The sequence below is a fragment of the Opisthocomus hoazin genome, chromosome 2 (genome assembly GCF_030867145.1).
Source record: "Opisthocomus hoazin isolate bOpiHoa1 chromosome 2, bOpiHoa1.hap1, whole genome shotgun sequence".
Taxonomy (NCBI): Eukaryota; Metazoa; Chordata; class Aves; order Opisthocomiformes; family Opisthocomidae; genus Opisthocomus; species Opisthocomus hoazin.
In genome coordinates, this window is record NC_134415.1 from 108,148,286 (window position 1) to 108,171,588 (window position 23,303).

The 23,303-nt window shown below is 40.3% G+C and overlaps 1 protein-coding gene across 2 annotated transcripts in view; it reads right to left on the minus strand.

The window, feature by feature from the left end:
- MYOM2 (myomesin 2) overlaps positions 1-23,303 on the minus strand; it is a 79,495-nt gene that overhangs the window by 42,470 nt on the left and 13,722 nt on the right. For both annotated transcript variants that reach the window (XM_075414714.1, XM_075414713.1), the window contains exons 8-15: positions 14,585-14,673; positions 14,454-14,504; positions 14,009-14,173; positions 10,358-10,519; positions 8,349-8,490; positions 6,550-6,749; positions 5,336-5,389; positions 1,596-1,723 (exon numbers count right to left, since the gene is read on the minus strand). In XM_075414714.1, coding sequence (XP_075270829.1) covers positions 1,596-1,723; positions 5,336-5,389; positions 6,550-6,749; positions 8,349-8,490; positions 10,358-10,519; positions 14,009-14,173; positions 14,454-14,504; positions 14,585-14,673 — 991 coding nt within the window. The remainder of the gene's footprint in view (positions 1-1,595; positions 1,724-5,335; positions 5,390-6,549; positions 6,750-8,348; positions 8,491-10,357; positions 10,520-14,008; positions 14,174-14,453; positions 14,505-14,584; positions 14,674-23,303) is intronic.

Genomic DNA, 23,303 nt, shown 5'->3' on the forward strand with positions numbered 1-23,303 from the left:
CGTGTGGTATTTAATTACGACTTGTTTGTTCATCATTGTCGTTGCTCTACACTGTTTCTGGAGCTATATAAAGCTATTTCTGTAAAACATGCAGATACATGTATTTTCCAATTCATACTTAGAATGAAATTGAACTAACCAGTGTAGGGGTCCACTCAATTGAAAACTACATCTGAGCATTTTAGCTGGACTATTTTTGCATATTCTGGAAATGACTAAGTATTTTCATGCCAAGAAATGGTTCAAAATTTTAAAGTCAGTATGCTTGAAATGTATAGATAAGAGCAGATGTCTACAACTGGGAATAATTACAAGGAAATAGTTATATTGTATTATATAGAAACAAAACTAGATACTTATTTCCATGGAAATTTTCATTACTTTTCTTGAATGTGAAAGGCAGAGTGGGAAAAAACATGGACATGCTTGCTGGAAAATTGAACAAGTGACTGGACTTCACTTTACACCTGTTGTTTCAACATCCAGCAGGTAATGGACGCTGAAGGATGTGGAGATGAGCTGTAAAGGGCTTTTGAAGTGGAGTTTTTGATGTGATTGAGAAGGAAAAGACAAGATGGGAGCTGCAAAAAGAGAAGTGATGTGAACAGAATGGTTGGCTGGGAGATGAGCTTTGGAGGAATGTGCTGAACAGATGTGAAAAGGAAAAAAAATGCATGGTGAGGGCCTGAGAACAGGCTGTCGCAATATTCAAGATGTAAACTGAATGTGTGGCAGCTTTATGGATCGTTTTAGTGTCTGTAGATCATTAAGAGGGGGCAAATGCTAGAGGCATAATTCATAAAAACAAAGTATAGTTTGATATGCAAAAGTTTTAGTGGTTAGGTAGGAGGCCAAATTTACCTACTGAAGTAATGGGGAAACCTTGTAGCAAGGAGGAAAGATTATGACCTCTGGATGTAATCCAACATACTTAATTTAGACACCTGGCTCCAGGACAGATGCATCCACATTTTAGTGTCTTAGATTGGAGGACAGCAAACCTTCCCTGCTGTGATCACTGAAGTCCCCTGTCAGGTCAAAGGGAAGAGTAAGGCAGCCACGAAGACTACCAGGAAGCAGTGAACCTGAGACAGATGTCTGCCTCTCTGATGACCTTACAGAGAATAAACTGGAAATGTCAGGGTATAGCAGAGGGTGCCATAAGCCTGCAAAAACAAACGTGAGGATCGAATTGTGAGTCACTGTTTATTCCTTGCTCTACCACTGGAGTACAAGAGGCTTCCCTTTAATATGGTCTGAATGCAAACTTCCAGTCTTGTCTGTAGGGCTGTGAAATCTTAAGATGTATCTTTGCCATTAAACTGCTGCCTTACACATGTAGTTTTTTCTCATTTTAGACAACAGTAAAAAATAGCATAGGGGCATCCTTTTTTTCTGGACCTTGAATTTCAATGTACATTAAATTTTATAAGAAGACATTTGATTGTCCATGCTTCTCTAACAACCCATTACCAAACCCTGTGAGACCTCAGAAAATGTTAGTTTTATTGTTCATTCTGCAGTTCTAAAAATGAGTTGAATGTAATTGCACACAGCTATGAAATACAGCCGAATGCCACTGTACAGTACAGTACCTTCTCAATGAAATACGTCAGTGGCTCCCTGCCACGGGGAACAGGTGGATCCCAGCTGATTACGACATATGTTTTGCTGATTTCTGAAGCATGTACGTTGGTGGGAGGGCCTGGAATCTGGATATCGCCTGTAAGGGTAATAATCATAGCAAGCATTAAACATCAAATTAACCCCCTAGGTCAGCACTCCTGCTACAGCTCATCTTTCTGAACTCCCACCCTGCACGATATCATCTGTGCAGTGCACTTGCTCACTTCAATTAAATTTTGAGAAATAAAGCATCGGTGTTAAAAGCTAGTTATTTACTTTTCCAGTAAAAGTTAAATATGCCTCCTAAAACTTGTGCATTTGTCACATTTTTTTTCTTTGATCACATTTGAATTAGTTCCATCTGCTGGGCAGAATGCCTTGGAAAAAACCTACTCACTATATGCAAACAAGAGACATTTTTTGATCAAGGACAGAAGTCTAGAGAGTTATTACAAGAAATTAGACTAGAAGAAGATATCTGGCAGGGAAGTACAGTAAGGAGAAAAGCAGCTTAAAACAAAGTGGAAAGCAGAAAAGGAAGCAGAACCTATTAGCAAAGTATCCTGTAATGTGGTGGTTTTACCAGCTGTATAGTCTAAAGCACTTCTGTAAACTGCAGATCAGAGACGTAAAAATATGTCACCAGCCTTCTGGTGACTGCATCACCTGGAGTGGCCTGATCAAAACCCTCTCCCCACTCACCCGGCAGGGTTACCAGGAGCATGAAGCAGGACCTGCGTACCCTGGGCCAGGCTGGAGGAATTCAGCTTGGCCCTTCGTGGTCGCACTCTCCCACTGCAGTATGAGAAGAAGCCAGTTTCACTATCTGAGGGATTACAAGGGTGTGAAACTGCACTAGGAAGGACAGACTCAGACCTGTGACAGTCCTCTTAAGGCATAGCTACACAGCCCTGAAGAGACTTACACTTGGTAATAGGTCAGAAATAGCATTTCAGCAGATACTTACAAATATTTTATTTTTATCGCTTGCAATAGAGAAAGCAAAAAGTTTTGCTCTTTTAAGGTACATTTTGCTGCTTCTCAGACTAGCAAGAAGCATATATCCTCTAAATGCTCAGGATAAGATATTAAAAAAGACAAAAATCCTTCAGTCATAATCTCTAAATCATTGAAGTGATGTTTTAACAGTTTATAAACGTCTATAGAACCAACCAAGTTCAAAATATACACTGAAGTTCTTTCATAGTACGTATTTCCCAATCAAAACCAGATATTTTTTAAAGCAAATGGACATATCCAAAGAAAATTTATTTCCTCTCAATTCTTTATATACTTGATTTCGTACAAATACATTATTTCTTTAAGAAAGGCACATGAATCAGTTGAGTTTAAGACAAACTCACTGACATACACAGTCAAGAAAATCACAATAATCCTTCACTCCATAATGCATAAAGTCAAGAGGTTTCCAACTGGTTTCACATAACTAAATCTCAACATGTTTTTTTTTACATCCTTGAAAACCTGAAATCTTACGCAATTTGTAATGATATAACATGGTGGTACGGCCTGCTTTATCAGAATGCAAGGTCATCCAGCACTAAAAAGGAAATCTATTTCTGATCTATGAGATCACTTTTTCAGAAAAGGTCTCCAATCATGCAGATGAAAGTCATGACCTATATAAAAAATGGTATTTGGATATTCATACTCCTGTATTAAATACGCACATTCATGTGACAGAAATCCAAATATCATTATTCATCCTTATGCCAGAGTGGCCATTTAACACCTGTGATCATTCTCAGACAATACTGAGGAGTATGTTCTGTGAAGCCAAACGAGTAAGACAAATGTATACTGATCCTACAGCGTGATTCTGTTCCTGTAATACCCACATCAATTCACAGAATCACAGAATCACCGAATGGTAGGGGTTGGAAGGGACCTCTGTGGGTCATCTAGTCCAACCCTCCTGCCAAAGCAGGGTCACCTACAGCAGGCTGCACAGGACCTTGTCCAGGCAGGTCTTGAATATCTCCAGAGAAGGAGACTCCACAGCCTCCCTGGGCAGCCTGTTCCAGTGCTCCGTCACCCTCAGAGGGAAGAAGTTCTTCCTCCTGTTCAGGTGGAACTTCCTATGCTTCAGTTTGTGCCCATTGCCCCTTGTCCTGTCGCTGGGCATCATTGAAAAGAGTTTGGCCCCATCCTCCTGACACCCACCCTTGAGATATTTATAAGCATTTCTAAGGTCCCCTCTCAGTCTTCTCTTCTTCAGGTTGAACAACCCTCAGCCTTTCCTCATAGGACAGATGCTCCAGTTCCCTTATCATCCTCGTAGCCCTCCGCTGGACTCTTTCCAATAGCTCTTCATCTTTCTTGAACTGGGGAGCCCAGAACTGAACACAGTACTCCAGAAGAGACCTCACTGGGGCAGAGTAGAGGGGAAGGAGAGCCTCCCTTGACCTACTGGTCACACTGCTCTTAATGCATCCCAGGATCCCATTGGCCTTCTTGGCATCCACGGCACACTGCTGGCTCGTGGTTAACCTGTTGTCCACCAGGACAACCAGGTCCCTCTCCACAGAGCTGCTCTCCAGCAGGTCCACCCCAAGCCTATACTGGTGCATGGGTTTGTTCCTCCCCAGGTGCAGGACCCTGTACTTGCCCTTGTTGAACCTCATCAGGTTCCTCTGCACCCAACTCTCCAGCCTGTCCAGGTCTCGCTGAATGGCAGCACAGCCTTCCAGTGTATCAGCCACTTCTCCCAGTTTTGTATCATCAGCATACTTGCTGAGGGTACACTCTGTCCCTTCATCCAGGTCATCGATGAAGAAGTTGAACAAGACTGGGCCCAGTACTGACTCCTGGGGGACACCACTAGTTACAGGCCTCCAACTAGACTCAGTTCAATTCATTTAGGGTACCATTGTAGAAGTAGAGAAACTTCATCTGTCCTGCCCGTGCACTGGGCAAGCCATTTGATGTCTGATTCTCCTTCAAACTACACCTGTTCTCAGGTGGTTTCTCTTTTACTATGTTATTATTGGAGTTACAGCTTTATAACCTTTGTGGAAGAGAGTAGACAGACTCTTTCTTTTACTACTGAGCCATTACAGTTAACATTTTTGACAGTTTAAGTGAAAAGAAGATCATTATCTAAGCCTAAAAATAAATCACCACATGTAGAAGAACGAAAGACAGAAGAAATTCAGGCTTTATCTCAAAAGTTGGCAGTGATGTCTCTAATTCTGCTGAAGAAAAACAATAGTGTATAACCTTCACCTTAAGAACAACTTCTCTATTCAGACAGCTATATTAATTAAAGAATTCGAATGGATTGTATAAGTTTTTATGGAAATGGAAATAACTTGCTCAGATCATCAAATTCAGTCTAAAAGAGCTACGTTTTGCTCTCAGAAGGATAGGAGAAAGGGAAATGCGGGCAATCAAATGCAGTGTTCAGCTGTTTAAACTCAGCTTAGCATTGGTCAAAGCAAAAAAGGTGAGGAGATGCTGTCAGCACATAATGACAGTAGTGCCGTTGAGAGCGTGATGTTCTCTGTCCTTTTAGACCTCACCTTTCACTTGTGTTCTCTCAGGCTTGCGAGCCAGAATATCTGTCTTTATTTGGTATTATGAGGAGTTTACTCACCAGCTGGATTTCTTTTCAAGCTATGTTTCTAATTATAATGCTAAATTCTTGGAATATAAACAGAATGACTGAAATCATAGAAATGCTACATACCTTCAAGGTCATCCTTACTGATCACAACCTTTCGTCCTTCATCCACATGAATAGCTGTTAATCAAAATATTCAGTTAGTTTCTTGAATCAGTTTCATGTACTTACAGATTTTGCAAACTATTGTTCATCACCTGTTCAAAGCCTCTATACCTCTACTTCTATAACCTTCTCATTAAATCTTTCCCCAGGTGGACTCAACTCTAAGTTCGCTCACATTCATAGGAAAACAGAGCATGATAAGACAGTACTATTTAAAGATGTGCTAAAAAGCCAGAATCATAGTCACAGTAGATGGATTCAATGCTGTGACAGATTAGTAAACGATTGTATCATGAATTGGACTTTTGTTACAGGAATTAATTGTAAAGCTAATGGAAACACAGCATATTCAACTCAGATTTTGCAAGTGACACTAGGGCAATGCTCTGCAGTCTCATAATGAGTTTAATTGCCCTCTGAGTAAAAGGAACACACAAAACAGAAGATGTGCAAGTACACGATATACAGAACCTACACAGGGCTTCAGGTCAAGGCTAAATCAATAAAACTACTCCCCAGAGCAAGCCAGCTTACTCTATTCATGGAGAAGCTCTCATAAGGGTCTTTTACAATCTGCAGTGGCCTTGAGCACAAGAGCACCTTTCAGAAAGAGTTTGTTCATTAAATTGAATTTTTCCATCTGCCAGAAAATTCACAATATCACAGACCCTCCCAACCTGTAGCATGGAAGCTTTGTGCCAGTACTGGCGATGCATTGAGAAAAAAAGATGTGGATAAATACAACAGTCTGTGGCTCGGTGAATTCCTATGACAATTTTGATTTTTTCTTTAACTAAATCAGACATATTCAATAGCTTTTTCAAAATTACTACCAGCAAATGTAGAAGTTTATGTGATCTGAGGGCCCATCTCCCAGTGCAAAAGATACAAGCATTCAGGGCATATTAGCTCTTTCAAAAACATTTCTCCTTGTGGTAATGAGTGTCTATATTTAAAGCTAAGCAAAACCAACCATAACTGAGGTGGAGCACCCAGGTCCTGCCAAATTGTCTGTATGGACCTTACCATCCCAGTTACACCCCCCACCTTGACATTAGTGAGATATTCAATCAAAGGAAAAAGAAAACTCTGCTTCTTAGGTTAACTAAGCAAATAGAATTTGGAAAAAAATAAGATCATATATTCAGCTTCTGTTTCAGCCTTGCATAACCTACTTTGCGTTCTCTCCAGGTCAACAGGGTCAAGAGCTGCAACTGGTTCAGAGACTCGAGAAGGCCTGCTGATGCCAGCACTGTTCACTGCTCTCACACGAAATATGTAAGACCGTCCCTCGTAAAGACCAGTCACGGGATACTTGCAGATTTTTACAGGAGCATCATTGCACTGGACCCAGTCTTCCAAACCTACTTCACATCTTGGAGTAGCAGAAGACAGCATTTATCAGTATCATCCCACAGTAAATATACACCTTCTTACACACATCAAGTCAGAATCACAGAAATCATCCTCACTAAGTTGAGGAACTAAACCACACACCTCATTAATTAAGGTCACACACTTTATACACTCTTTCCTCTGATCAGACAACCAATGCCCACCTTGCTCATATTTATTCATAATGCAATTGCAAAGGTCATTTTTCTTGCATGGTTTTTGGCATTTTCAACTCTCTCTGATTTCCTTCCATTTGGTTCTCTTCCTTGTCATCTAAAGAATAAGTTATTCACTTTTATTTTTAACATGCATCTCCACAGAACATGTTGAACTTGCAACATTCACTGAATCTTTTCCATCTCTTTCTTGTCATATTTTTAAGCAAGCATCTTTGTGCTTTTCTTTCCAACAATTGTTAGGACACAGTGTAGGAGTCATCAAGAAGTGATGTTCTCATACTGGATCCTTTCTGTGTACACAGCTGTTTTGTGTCCTAGTATTACAAACTTTTGTGGACAAGACTGCCTTTTGCCTTGACAGTACCAGGAGAAATAGGGTCATGAGCAAGGGCTCCTCGGTGCTGCAGTTACCCAGGCAAAATGTCAAAAGGCACAGCTGACTAGATTACACACAAAATAGGTGAAACACTCTCATGATCTATGCACTACACAAATTGGATATAAATGGTAGAGTCCCCAAGGCTTGAGTTAATTTCCTCATACTGACTGCCATTCATAAACTAACCCTTTCCAGTAATTCCCAGGCAGTTGTCTCTGAACTAGACCAAATTACAGGGTAGCAAATAGCAATGAGTTGCAAATGTTGTTTTTAAGTGTAGAGCAGTATACATTATGAAACCATTTCAGTAATGTTTTTGCTGACTGACAGTTTCAGGCTCTAAGGATCAACTATTCTGCTCTCACTACAAGGGGAAAAAATATACTTCAGTGGAAGAGACATGCAAAATAGCACTTGGGTCCTCTGATCTTGGGCCGCCTGCATTGAGCTGAAACTCCAGCAAAGTGCAAAGCAGACTGGAGGAGAGAGGACTGCCATTCTGATTTAAACTAGCAGCTCCCGGGAGCCCATGCCTTGAGCTCCTGGTGTACCGCAGTTAAGGCAGAAATAAAAAGATAATGTAATAATTCCTAGATTTCAGCTTTTGCAGTATACAGATTAAAGAGAGAAAATCTAAGTCAAGACACCTATGGATTCTCGAGTCTATAAATTAAATTTTACCCAGGCTCATTCTCTGATTTGGCCATATTCATGCTACTGAACACTTTTAGTGTCTGATAAAGTGTAGCTGCCTGCAAGTGATTACTGGGAATGGCCTCTACCCTTACTAACTCCCAGAATGTGCCCAGAATTGCCTAGGAAGGTACTAGATCTTCTGGGCTAAAAGTCTGGCAGGGAATAATCCAGTAATTTAACACAGTAGGCAACTGAGTTCCAGGGTCTGTAAAAATATATCTGAAGAAACTGCATATTGAAGGCTATAACGGTAACTGTTTTTTTCTCCAGTATATACATGGTTTGGGCAATGAACAAAATTACATAAATCCCAATGTTTACATACTTGTCAACAAAATATCCAATGACCGGGCTCTCACTGGTTGTGTTTGGTGGTTTCCAGGTAACAATAACATAATCTCTGTTAGCATCATGGCATTTGACTTCCATCGGCGCCCCTGGTGCTCCCGCGATCAGTGCATCAGCATCTGCACCACAAATAAAAATAAATATGTTTTGACCCTGACTCCTCTGAAATCTACCACAAAGATGAAAGGGAGGATTTCCAGCTCACTGTGCTATTTGTTTACGTGAATGGGAGCCCAAAGATTTAATTACACAGTAATTCACTGCGTTAATGAATCAGGTCCAAAACGTATATATCTCCACATAGATAAAAATGTTCAGGGATATCTTTGTGGGTAGAAATGCAATTTAGGCACCAAATACCCATTACTTTGCGTGACAATTAAAAGACCGTGCGGTTTTGATGCTCTTCCCCACTGAAAGCTGTGGCTCAGTGGGTTACTTACCAGACCAAGGTACTCAGTAAAGAACATGTAGCTGAGGAAAATAAATCTCTTCTAGAATAAAAATTTTCAAACTCCTAGTACGTTTCTAAGGCTACTTTTTATTTAAAGTCTTTCAATACGAACAGGCAGAAGTAATCAATGTTCCACTACTAAGATACCCTTCTGTGGCTTCAGTTTGAGAAGTGCTCACTGATGTGGACCCACAACCCCTAATGAATTCTTCTAACAGGTAAAGTTCTCTCCTTTCAAAGAAAGGTTTCTATAACACAAAAACAACCTGTACAGAGTCTAAATTTATAGATTCTAACTGCAGTCAGCTGCAAGGTGACTGGTGCTTAGTAGCAGATCATAGTCTACATGAAAAAAAGGCAAGAGGAAGGCCAACAGAGGACACTAGAGATTCCAGAGGACATTCAAGCTCAGGGTCCTGTGCATGCAAAAGGATCAGTCATAGTATAAAATGGACAATAGAGGTACCTAAAATTGACCCACAACTACAAGAAATACTTCTAGGAAAGTTATTATATATTAGTGGACCTTTTTCACCTTGATACTTCCTTGCTTAGAAGGCAATTGGGAAATAGAAATCTTTAGCAAATTGTTTCCAATGAGATCAGGGTGGCAGAGTGGCTTGTTCAGGACATACTGCAAAGCTGATGAAGCCCTTGCACTAGTCCTGTGAGAAAGATGGCTCTCAGCGCCTCAGAAAAACATTCACGTCCCTCCATCCCACACAAACTGCCTGGATGACACTTCTGAAAGACACTTATGTTCCAATACATTTCCAAGAACAAGATTTAAAATTAATACAGCTCCAATGGCTTCAGTGGAGATGCTCCAGTCTGCCACCATCGAGGATGTTGTCCAATGTATATAACAGAGTGAAAGAACTGCTCAGCCAGAGATATATTTTCATCTTTCAATGAAAAAATTAAATAGTGAAAACTAAGTTCTGTTCACAGGTGCATGTGGACGCTCATTCTCTCTTCACTGAGAGTTTTGCATGCAGATGTGAGGGAAAATTCTGACATTTGTTCTATTTTAATACATTTACCTCCTTATATTTGTGTCCCTTGTGAAAAACTGTATTTCTTCAGTGAGCTAATCTTTTACTTTGCTTCTTTTCTCTGATTATTGAGATGACTGTGATGGTTTCAGTGGTAGGAATATTTCTTTTGCTTTCTCCTGTGCCTCCTCCTGAGGCCAGGCACAGGATATAAGAATGTCCAACAAGGGTCATTCCCAGTTCACAAATTCTAGAGCTAAAGCCATCACAGAAACAAGTTGCTTCTTCACAAGAATGATTTCTCTGGTTCTTCAGGAAAGATGTCCTCAGGAGTATGCTCCTCTTGCAGCTCCCCATTCGCGTAAGGCGATCTTTTTTTCTATCACAGACTACAATATAAATCAAATGACTATGAAATATCGCAAAGATGGATTTCTTTTGTACTTCAGCCAGTAAATAAATAAATAAAGAAAGAAAGAAAATTAATCTTTCTACTGATCTTTTTAAATCTCCCCAAGAAACAGATCAAAAGTTTACCTCTGACAAACAGGTATGCACTGTATTCGCTCACTCCGCCTTTTGTAACCATGCGCAGGGTGTATAAACCTTCATCATCTTTGTTCAGATGGGTAAAGGACAGAGCTGCCTGGCCTTCTCCAAAATACAGCTTTGTCCACTTGGAGTCCTTTATCAGCACATCTGGAAGAGAAGATCCACCAGACACATTACCATGCTGGCCAGAACAACCTACGTCCTAGCGCAGCTCTGTGCTCATCAGGGGCACAAACTAACCTTTGTGCCAGCTTTAGTCAGTGATGGTCCTTTGATGCTATGAAAACTCTGCAGAGAGTGAGCTGTGTCTCTCTAAACTTATTCCATCAGTGAATTTTAGAAATATGGGCTCTCAGACTACCCGATGTAGTGCCAGCAACAGAATTTCCATCACTGTAATTTTTAATGCACTGACAGAGAAAAATATTATCCACATTTTGATGCAACGACATGAAAACCTGCCATATCTTGTAACAAATGCAGGGTGAAACTTTGTTTCATTTTCAATAAGTTTTGCTACCGGTTCAGGTGAAATGTCAGATTACTCAGTTTCTTCCTCCAAGTTTAAAGACCTGATCGCAGTTTAATCTGAAGACTGCTATAAATATACACTAAATTTAAATCTTAAAGGCATGCCTGTTGAGCAGTGAATAAAATTAAATTTGAATCTCTCACAGGTGAGCAGTGGTGACCCATGATTAATGCAAATTAATCTGATTGCTTAGTGAATCCAGAGCAAAAGAATGAACAGGATATTTTATGCTAGCCAAGAGACTTTCTCATATCACCATTTTTAATAATTGATTGGATTATTTTGGATTTTTAAATCCCTAAGATCGATTGCATACTAATTTATTGTAATCAATGCAGCAAAACTATGTTTAAAGGAGCTGAATATCTGTAAATGTTTATTATTATATTGCTTAAATACACTTAGGTGCAAACACAGAAACAATTGGAAATTAATCTGTTTTCTCACCTACCAGCTGAATTGCATAAGAAAGTATTAAAAAATTACATACATTCAGATAATACAGCATCTGGAAGACACACACTACTAAAACTTACAGCAGTAAATTACATAATCGCCTGCATATATAGTTGTTTTCTAAGAAGCACGCAAAGTAAATTCAGTCACATTCCTTCCCATGAGATCCTTAATCATAAGTTGCTTACCTAAACATCTGCATGTCCCCTTTCTGTCATGCCTGTCACAGTGGTACTGAGACTGTGTAGAGAGACATTAAGTACTTTAAATGCTATCACAAAATGTTTTCACCTAGAAACTTCAACCAATGCATGAGTTCTGTGGAAAATCCTGAAGAAAAAACAAAGTTGATTGACCAGCACCTCTGAAAAACAGGTGGCTTATTTAGGCTCCAACTTGCACGGAATGGTAGACACTCTAGATTGAATATATAGAAACTGCAGGTAAGCCTGTATTGTCTGTTAAGGCCAGAATTGTCCATTTCTACCTTTTATGTGTACGTGAGACCAGAAACTGTGAAGGCAGTTGTGTTTGGTAAGAGCAGAAAAACGTCTCTCCTTCACACAAGACGCATTATATCCCCTAAGAAAGCAAGTGCTCTCTTTTTTGGTGCAGTCTGGATGGATGACTTTCTGGACAAGCCAAGAAGAAGAGTAAATTTTGGAGGCCACAAACATGTTCAGAAGTTCTAACTGAACAGGTATTCGTGCACCTGCCATCACAATAACATTACAATTACAGGATCTCAGTACTGCATTCAAATTCCCAGTCTATTCATGTGTTGTGCTCTGTCACTTCTCCCAGAACTTTCCAAAGAATAAACCTGCAGGAGACTAACCCTTGGAGACAGTGTGACTCAAGCCTCACATTTTGTTTTTAGTACGTGAGATATGTTCCCTAAAATATTACTCTGCTGAAAATTCATATAAAGAGTAGGGAATTACTGTATATTGAAGCTGCTTCTCACCATGTATTGTGGTTGCTGAAGTTACAGCTAAATTCCGCACTCTGTGATTTTTCCCTTTAAATTAAACTATTTTCTTCTAGATTACAGTATTGACGGCTGAAAAATGATGGTGCATGTAGCTTTATAATGTTTATATTACGTTAAAGATCAAGAACAGAAAGCTCTTGTTACCAGATGGACTCCTATCCAGATTAGATATCTATTCCTGAAGTATTATTTTGATCTAGTTCTTTCAGCATCTTAAATTGTTCTAAGTGGGCCATGAATTATAGATAACATATTCATGTTTGTCAAATCCCAAACCACTTTAGAAGATTTGATTCAGTTGACTTATATGCCCCTAGGAGTCTAGTAGACATCCGCAATAAGGTTCACTCGTGTGAAGCTTATTCATTCTGGATAAACACGTATTACTCTTGTGTATAATTATTGCAAGTAAATCATACGTATCCATCTCAGGGCTTTAGCTGTTATCATTTGATTAACATAAACTGAAAAATTTTAGGAAAAATACTGTTTGTCTTAATACAAGAGTGAAATTAAGCATTACCTCTCAAAAAAACCCCAGAATATCTAAAGCACATGATATTGAACAAATTATTAAACTTCTCATTGTTTATACTTATGCATTGCCTCCAGCTCTCAAGAGACTCAGCACAGGGAACCGTAGTATATAGCAGAGGTTCATAGTGCATGAATTTCTGCTGCATTTGGGAACAATTTCTGCCAGTTGATGCACCTGTACACCTCTTGGAAATATTGTGATCCATGTACGTGCAATGAAGGACAAATCCAAATTTGTTTGTATCACCTTATTTCCCATAACATAAGTAGGTTAATAGGATGCAGGCCTATCTGAACGACTAGCAAAAACTTCTTGGCTTCAAAGAGATCAAGTTTTCATCTCAGGTTTTTACAAGGAAGGTAAACTTAAGTCAAATAAGGGGGAAAAGAGACAACATTATATTGTTACATATCAAGAATATAGATAACCTTCTATCCATTAAACTTTCAGTTAGTTTTATGTTTCAAGACATTTTTTTGTTGCACTGAAGCAGAGGGTACAGTATGCTTCAGTGACGTTTTTTTCAGTACCTCTAGTTAAGACTGCTTCACTTGGCATAGCATAGTTTTTCACTGACATAAGAGGCGAGGAAAGCAATGTACCAACATGGCATTTAAACTGCAGAGCAAAGGCAAATGTTTCAGGCCTGTCTCCAGTAAGTATTTCTGAACTATAAACTCAATTGCTTTTAATATAAAATTCATAATAAATAGTGGAGCAAGATGGAAGCGGAGGTCCATGCCCACACCTCAGTGCTTCAAACTTTAATTTACTGCTCTGCAAGTACCCTTCAGCTCAGCGGTCACAGAATTCATTTATAAGTCATGGTCAAATCTAGGAAGTGAGTTCATATCTCCACCTAGTCAGTAAATGTTCTAACTATTGTGTTATGAGATAATATGAGATTACATCCTGTTGTTGTAAATGTCTGCTCGAGAAAAAGTTGTGCAAGTCAATTAACTGAAAGAGAGTGAAGGTCTACAAATTCTAACTAGAGATATTTATTTGGTCTATTCTAAAATTAATTCTGAGAATCTCATGTTCTAAGCCTGGTCTGTGTCCTAAGTGTTCCCTCCAGTATTTTCCAGGTAGCTTCCATTCAGTGTACTAACTTACCATCTCTATACCACTCAGCACGAGGTCGTAGTCTTTTCAGGTCTGGGGTGATCAACATAGAACACTTCAGAGTCAGTGTTTCTCCTTCAGTTCCAAAGGTGACTCCAAACTTCTCCAGAAACTGGACATCAATGTGAGTGAAGCAAACGTCATATGACAGGGGCACTATGTATAAGAAAATGAAAATGTTCTTGAGTATAAGTGAATTGTAGTTGGCACAAAGATTGCTGCTCGATCTGAACAGAAGATGGAGCTTTCTGTTACACTGTATGCTGATCTAGAAATGCAGCTGGGAAAGCAATAGCATCTGGACAGCTCATATTGTAACAGAATGCTTAGAAAGCAAAGCCAGAAGAAACAAGTTGTACCCAAGTTTCTCATCTGTAAAACATTACTCTGATAAGATCACATAAATCATCTATGGAAAAAGAAAAAAAATGCTTACAGTGGAAGGGCATTATCCCAGCTGGGTGAGGCTCTTCATCCCCTCTGAACCCTGTGAATAGATAGGCCATGAACATTCAATGACAAGAGCATCATATTTATTTCTTGTTTTAATCATGAAGTAGGACTTACTTCGCACAACCACAGCACAATTAGTTGATGCCTGCCCATGGACATTTGATGCAACTGCTGAATAGGTAGCAGAATCATCAAAATCAGCTCTGAAAAGGAGAAACAGGAAAACAGATGACTCTACACAAATACAAATTCTCTTAATCATTGATATTACAAGAAAAGATATGTCAACCCTGAGAAAAGTGTATAAAGCTCTTTGCTGATGTCACAGAGTGCAAGACATTGATGAAAGACAATCAGAAAGCTGGTATTGTTTTTTACTGCAGTTTTATCACAGCTTACTATGCAGGCTGCATTATCTTTAGCAAATTGGGAATGACCTTTAGAGAATGATCAAAAGCAGATAGCTGGAGGATGCTAGTTTGGCTATTTCCTTTCTGTGCATAACGTTCTTCCTTAATCCATCTTGCCCTTCTGTCACATATTTTAAAAGACATGGAACAAAAGTGCATGTGATGCTTGCAGAAATTCCTCCTTCCATGGCTATTCCCAGCAGGCAGATATTGTCATTTTTTTCCTCTCATATCTCTTAGGCAGTCCAAACTACATCACACAAAACCAGGGAAACTGACCAAAATTGTGTATGGCCATAAATGTTTTGCCTTGATGTATTTTTTAGTAAGAAAAGATATTTATTATGCAAGGACAATATAATGAAAAATAAAGCAAAAAATAGTTACTTCGTGTAAAATAAGACCCAGTGATGGATTGTCTCACTTACTAGAACCTTCCTTGAAGAGGAAATTACACTAGCACGTATATGGCCAGCTGTTAAGATATAGGTACAATCTCTGATGTCCCAGTTATTTTCTTCTTTTAAAATGAGGTGAGTCAGGAGAAGAACTATTAACATAAAATTAAAGGAAAGGAAACTAAACTATGTGCAAATACATATTTTTAGTGTAATTACTCAAATTTACTGTTAAAACAAACTTATTTTCTGTGTTTCTCATAAATATAAGTATAGGTGGTTACTGACTAGAAAAAAGTTTAAAATATTTTTAACTAGTTTTTTGGCAAAATGCAGATTTGTGTAGAAGGAGATATCCTCAATTTTGCTGAAAGAACTCAGTCCGGATGAAGAAACAATTTTGAAAAAGTTAGTATATTTCAATTTTACACTTCAGAATTAATATTTTAATTTAAAAAAAAATATTTCAGAATTTACTTCTACTTTGTTTTCAGAAACATACTAAATATTTTAATACAAAATACAACATTTTGGTTTTGAACAAACAAAACTTTTTATTTGGTCCAATTCAATGTTTTTTCTTGAACTTTTCGATTAGTTAAGTATTCTACAATATGTCTGTCAAACAAGATTGTTGTGGCTTTTTTATTTCTTGGAATTTCTATTAGGTTGAGCTGTCAGCTAATCAGAGTGCTGCCTGAAACACACAAAACTAAATCCTGTTTCTGTGTAGTTCATATAGTAGTGCATTCAGTGGAGGCCACTATGAAATTTCCAGTGATGAGACACAATGTTCTGCTTGCATGCACTCAGTTTCCTCTCAGAAGAATAAATTTGTACCTTCTTGGCAAGTGCCAGTTTGGTTTGACACCAAACTGGGAGGTGTGGTATATACACCAGAAGGCTGTGCTGCCATTCAGTGTGACCTGGGCAGGCTGGAGAGCTGGGCAGAGAGGAACCTGATGAAGTTCAACAAGGGCAAATGCAGGGTCCTGCACCTGGGCAGGAACAAACCCATGCACCAGTACAGGCTTGGGACGGACCTGCTGGAGAGCAGCTCTGTGGAGAGGGACCTGGTTGTCCTAGTGAACGACAGGTTAACCATGAGCCAGCAGTGTGCCCTGGCTGCCAAGAAGGCCAATGGCATCCTGGGATGCATTAAGAGCAGTGTGGCCAGCAGGTCGAGGGAGGTTCTCCTTCCCCTCTACTCTGCCCCAGTGAGGCCCCATCTGGAGTACTGTGTTCAGTTCTGGGCTCCCCAGTTCAAGAAAGATGAAGAGCTACTGGAGAGAGTCCAGCAGAGGGCTACGAAGGTGATGAGGGTACTGGAGCATCTGTCCTATGAGGAAAGGCTGAGGGAGCCTTCGTTCAGCCTGAAGAAGAGAAGGCTGAGAGGGGACCTAATATATGCTTACAAATATCTCAAGGGTGGGTGTCAGGAGGATGGGGCCAAACTCTTTTCAATGATGCCCAGCGACAGGACAAGGGGCAATAGGCACAAAATGAAGCATAGGAAGTTCCACCTGAACAGGAGGAAGAACTTCTTCCCTCTGAGGGTGACGGAGCACTGGAACAGGCTGCCCAGGGAGGTTGTGGAGTCTTATTCTCTGGAGATATTCAAGACCCGCCTGGACGCAGTCCTGTGCAGCCTGCTGTAGGTGACCCTGCTCTGGCAGGAGGATTGGACTAGATGACACACAGACGTCCCTTCCAACCCCTACCATTCTGTGATTCTGTGATTCTGTGAAAGGGATGAAGTTCTGGTTGCACTTGTCGTCTAAGAGGTCATATGTGCCAGGTGTGAGAGAAGAAAGACTATGTAAAAGTGTTTGATGTAAATTGCATAACAGGATGCCAATTTTGGGGTATCCAGCATCTGTGACAGGTACATTAGACACCTATTTTTCAGCTTTTTCATATATTCTGGACAGTGTCATATCACAAAAAGATACTACCCATAGTGTGATATCTAAAACAGAACTTGATGAAAGCTCTGTTAGATTGAGATTTCTCTCTCTAAACATACAGGACTAACAGCTCCTCGTGGAGGCTGATCTTCAGCCACACATTTCATGAAATAGAGGTAAAATACAAAGTTTATCATACAATTAATGATCAAAGCCAGAGAGGTAAGTCCTAAGATTAGGCCACTTAACCAAAAAGCCTGCAACTGGGTATGAAGCCCTTGAGCACCCTACTAAAGTTCAGACAGGCAAAGTAAGCCTGAAAAAGAATTTAAAATCACAGAAATACTATGGTGAATATTATTCATCATTTCTGGTTTTGTTTTCAGGAAGTATTTTGAAAAATGTCGATACCTGTTCACAGATCTATGTAAAGCTTAACTGATTCTGGGCTTGCTTGGAAGCTGTCAGACTCAGCAACATTTCTTTGCACTAACTTCTTAAAAACAAGAATGATTTTTTTACTCCCCCGGTTTCATACTATTTAACATTTGGGTAATAAAATGCCGAAAGCAAGGCAAAACTGCAGTAAAGCTACAGAATTCTTTCCTCAGTCATGTTATAATGCCTCTATACTGAAATGCAGAAAATCCATACATTTCTCATATCCCAGTACAGTGTCTTGCTATAACGAAACAAGTTAACAGCAAATGAGGAATCTCGAAAATGTCTGCAAGAAGGGGCATTGCAGAACTGACTGTACTTGAGCTGTAAGGTGTTCCCTTTGCTTTGCACTGCATCCCTCCTTTAAGAAGATGTATAGAATATAAAGTAAAAAGTACATAGTACATATTACATTTGATAACACATATTATGTACTAGTAAGTTAAACAGAGTTAAGTAATGTCCCCAGAAACTAGATCTTGGTCACCCTAGTGCTGATGTGTTAGAACATTCCTTGGCATGCCTTGGTGTGTGCCAGCTCTCCAAAAGGATTCCTGGACAGAGATCAAGAGATAGCAAGTGTCCAGTCCCAGAAAACCATCTGGATGTAGCTGTTCTGTCCTGAAGGACAAGAGAATTATTCCACCCCATGCCAGGAGGCCAGTGTGGCAGAGGATGTGTTTAATTCACTATGGCAAGCAGCTTTCAGAAGTGCAATTCCTAGGCACTAGTGGCAGGTACGTCAGACCCTCCAGGAGGATGGTGCACACTTACATCTGGCAGGGCATGTGCTCAGGGAGCCATGCTGCAATCGCTGAGGAGGGGTTGATCCATCCCCAGGCGGGACACAATTTAGGCAGCTTATAGCACCCATGTCGTAACTGAGTGGTGAACAGTACCCCACCACTGCTGTATTAGGCCATTCCCTCACATAAGCAAAGAATTACTTCAGGCTGCTTTGCTCCTGTCAAATCCAACTTCACTGCTCTTTAATATTTTGTTGTTGTTACAGAGGGTTGACAACAATAAAAAAACAGTATATCTTGGCTGAGGTTAACTCTGATTAACTATCCCTTTAAAATAGTCGTCATCTTCTCTCAGTGTTGGCTTCATTTTCCATCAAAACAACAGATAAAACAGCCAATAGGAATTAATTTCTCCAAGAATTACACTGGATTCAGGATCTAAAGAGTGATTTATCATTTACCACAAGGTGTCATAAAAATAATCCAGAAATTGTAGAAATGTGCATTCTGAACAAAAGTGAGGCCCCGGTCTATGCTTGACCTCTCAAAGCATCAGAAATTCAGGTGTGTAAGAACTGCAAAGTTGTCTCCCCAAAATGAAGCAACAGAATGGCAGATAGCCAACTAACTTCCTGAATGGAGATATATCTGTGCTCATCTCAATCCCCTCCCCATAACCTTGCTCTCCCATAAGCAACAGCAAAATACATTTCTTGATGAGATTTTCCTGTTTGTGTCTCCTAGGCAGGCAAAACAAAATATGATCCTAAAAGTCTCTAGAACAGACAGCAGATTCACAAAAGGATTATTTCTTTAACCCGAAAAGTTCAGTGTCTGAAAGCAACTATTTGACAGAAGTTAGTGATGGGGTGAGAAATAATTTTCTCTGGGAGAAGAAAAGAAAGAAGTTACTGACCAAATGACTGACCTCACTCTTACAACAGCTTTTGGTTTTATGAAGAGAAACGAGGTGCTTAAAGTTATTATGAACATTCAGGAAACAAATCCCTGATGCAAGTACTTTCTGCTTTTTAAGAGGCCCTAACAACTCTACCCATCTTTCGGAAGTCACTGCTTTGAAAGCATTTTACAATTCCTTGCTTTGATCTCTAGCCTGACTCTCCGGGAGATAAATCAAACTAGCTTCGATGGCCTAGTGCTCCGTGGGCTGCCTTCAAATCTGGTATTGGAAGTGTACAGGGTTAGTGGGTAAGAGCTACATAGCACATTTGTTTAATACACACTCTGCAGAAAGTTGGGCAGGATGGCAAGTCACATAAGGTCCTGACACTCCTTTTGTGCCAGGTAATACTCAGACTGAGGATTACCCTGGAAACCATATACTTTCTCTATGCTAAAAAGCCTAAATTTCCTAAATTAGACTGTGAAGTGCATTGAATCAAGACTAGTTAGAAATTATATTTGAAGTACCCAGGAGGCAAGGTGTGGTCTCTCCAACAGTTATTCTTGCATCATGATGGAGAATATGTTTTTCAGCCTTTACAAAGGTCAGATAAAATATGAAAGTGAAGTGTGAGTGTGAGTGCAGAGCTGTATCTGTCCCAAGGTACTAATACTTTTTGTGGAAATTAAATTTTCCTGAATCCACATGAGGTTCTGAAGTGCTAATGTTTGTGCAGGGAATATTCCCCAGGCAGATACATCTGTTTAAAATGCACATATTCATCCATCTGCCTAGTGTAGATTTAAACACAGGAGTTAAGAGTGAAAAAACATTTTTGCCTGAATTGGAACACAATTCAGTACATGTCAAGAACAGGAAGCAGAATGTAGTAAATCACACAGAGTTAAAATTGCCTCCTTTGAATTCAAATGGCAAAATTTTCAGTGTTATAGCTACATGACATCAAAATGTGGAAATACTCTCGAGGATTAGCATCTCGGGTACTGATTCTCCAGTCATACCGAAACTGACTGACGCTTCTTGTTTGGTTGGGTTTTGTTTTTACTGAAGAGGAGACTTCTGTTACGAGGTGGCCACTTCCTCAAGCTCCCAGCTTCTTGCAGCTTATAGGGGACAGTGACTGACAGGTCAGAATCTCAGAGACCATCTCATCTGGGGGCTGCTCTTTGCATTTCACCAAGGAAAGAAGAGTGGAAGCACACCACACCTGCTGCCTGTACATTCACTGGCACTGCATACCTGCGAAACCCTGGGAGCCGCAGTTTACTGCCCCATCAGCCCCGCACAGTCCAAAGGCTCTGCCTTAACAGGCTGCCCAGAGAAGTGGTGAAGTCCCCATCCCTGGAGGTGTTCAAAAAACGTGTAGATGTGGCACTTCGGGACTTGGTTTAGCAGGCATGGTGGTGTTGAGTTGACGGTTGGACTTCACAATCTTAGAGGTCTTTTCCAACCTTAATGAATCTATGACTCTGTGCTGGAGGGCTGCCTTTGCCGCAGTGCCTCTGCTCTGCCCTGCTTCCACCCGCAGCAGGAGAAAGGGCAGGCTAGCTCGCTTGCCCTCCGGATTAAATCATCTCAAGCCTTTTGTGCCTAATGAAACTGAAATAGCACAGTACTGACTGCATAGTGTCATTTGTTAAATGGAAACAGTTAGGAGAGAGGGTTCATTCAATTTTTAAGCTTTTTTTTTTATTTCGAAGTGTTGCTGATGGTGCTGGGGAGCAGGCAGCTGACCGGAGCGCTGGCTCTGCCTGCGGGCAGCAGGTATTGCACTGCACTCTTCTGGCTCTGCCACACACTGTCGCCGATCAACCACGAACCTTTTCTGCTGCAATGACACGCGCTTCTTTAGCAATGGCTTCGTGAACCAAGAAAGGGAGAGGGCCCTGACAGAAGATAAAAAACTGCCAAATTTCGAGCCTTGTATCTGTGAGACTGTGCAGCCACATTGCGCCAACAGAGCTCTGGAAAATCAAACGGCGCTCCCTGCTGCTTCTACCGTCCGGTCCCCTCCAGCTCACCTGCCTGCGCACTGAGTAGGGGGGGTCAGGAACACCCTCAGTCAGGAGCATGTTACTGTTCCCTCTGTGCCCCAGCCAACCGATCAGGAAAAGTAACATAGCCATTCACGGTTATGTAAAGCCAAGTGATTCATTTAACAAGCCGCTTCACTTTAATATCAGCAGAGGAGCTAGCCTAGGTATCATATTAAATAAACAAATAAAAAATGCACAACCTTATTGCTGATCAAGTAGCAGCATCTCAGAAATTAAAAATGTTATGATTTTCAGAGACTAAGACAAACACTAGGGAAGAAAATATTTTGCAGCCATCCTATAAAGCAACGGGGCATCCTCAGCTTGACTACCTCTGATATAGAAATCTTCTCCTTGTATTGTGCTCCTATCCATAGTTAAATTAAGTGGGATAAAGAAATTCACATTAAACAAACCCTCACGTTCTTAGACATGTATCAATCACTTCAACTACCGGTAGCTTTCCCTCAGCAGATTCCTCACAGTCCCCTCTGAATCACCTATCAGAAGTGAGATGAAAGACGAGATGAATCACTACCTCAGTGCCGGCTGGCAATATCCCTTCCCCTATAATTATGAGATGCACAAAAAATATAATGAAACTCCAGACTCCAAACTCCTTTTCTTTACTGCTCAAGGGAGATCTTGAGCTCAAGCTTCCAATTGAGAAAGCCTAAAAGGAGCAAGAAAACGGCACTATATGATAATGATAGTGCTGAATGCATACAGAAAATGAGGTAAATTGAGCACAGAGCATGACAAAAATATGAGACACAGAAATGAAAATGATCTGGTTACTGTATAGGCTGGTTACTGGAAGACAGCAAATGGCGGGGAGGGGAATGAAATTGTGTCCAGTTACTACTTTAGGATGACAAGGTGACGTTCTGGTTTTGGTGCCTCAAGAATTTTTCCACTGGGACCAAGGGATACTCGTAGGAATAAATATCACACTTGCATCAGAAGGAAAAGTTCACTCCCTGAGCTTCACTGAAGCACTAGAAAGGTAGCCAAGAAATTCCAAGGCTGTTCTGAGTGGCTGCAGATCAGATGACACACAGCTCAGCACTTTGGTATGAACAGCTGAGAAGAGCACAGAAGTGGATAGGTAGAAAATCCCAACAGTGCTACTTCCCAGAAAAAAAATAATAGTCCAAATACATGTGTACAGAGATATGTATGGAAGATCCAGAGCTAACTGATACATGTTTGTATGAAAATACTACCAATATATATATAAACACTGCCTACACATCCATTGTTTTCAATACAACACCTAGTATTCGTAATGTATTATCAAAATGTTCTTCTGCTTCCTACATTTTGATTTTCTGTCTTTTGGGACAGAAAATATGGCTGATTGTCAAGCTTTGAAATAAAATAGATTAGACATAGATAAATTTAAGGTTACTAATTTCAATTTAATAAACTATAGTTTAGTAAATAAGTGGGCTTTTTAATAACTCTATGGTAAATAAATCTTAACTCTGGGTCTATTATCCCCCAGTATTCTTTTAAGTGGAGAAGAGAAACCTATGTGAGAGCAGCCAGCCATCTTTAGGCAGTAAAAAGACCACACTGCCAGACAGAATGAAAAAGAACTGGAGCAACAGTCTCTGAAGATGGCTGCTTGGCTGAACATGAGGGAGCCTGCATGAAGACATACAGAGCCAGGACTAGTAAACTGTGGGTGATGATGGGTGGGTGTGGGAAGCTGAGTGGGTGCCAATAAATTACTCTGTGGTAGTTTGTCTGGGGCTGAACGCTCTCAAAGCTGGTTGTGGATGGTGTCTTCATGACGGATAACCAGCACAGGAAAGAGAAAAAAAGCACCTAGGGGCTGTAAACCACCAGTATCCTTCAGCCTGATGGCTACAGATGCTCAGAAAACAGCATCAACACTGATTCTCATTTCTCACCAAGCAGTTGTTCACGGACACTAACCAAGGGAAATAAACACAGTCACCAAA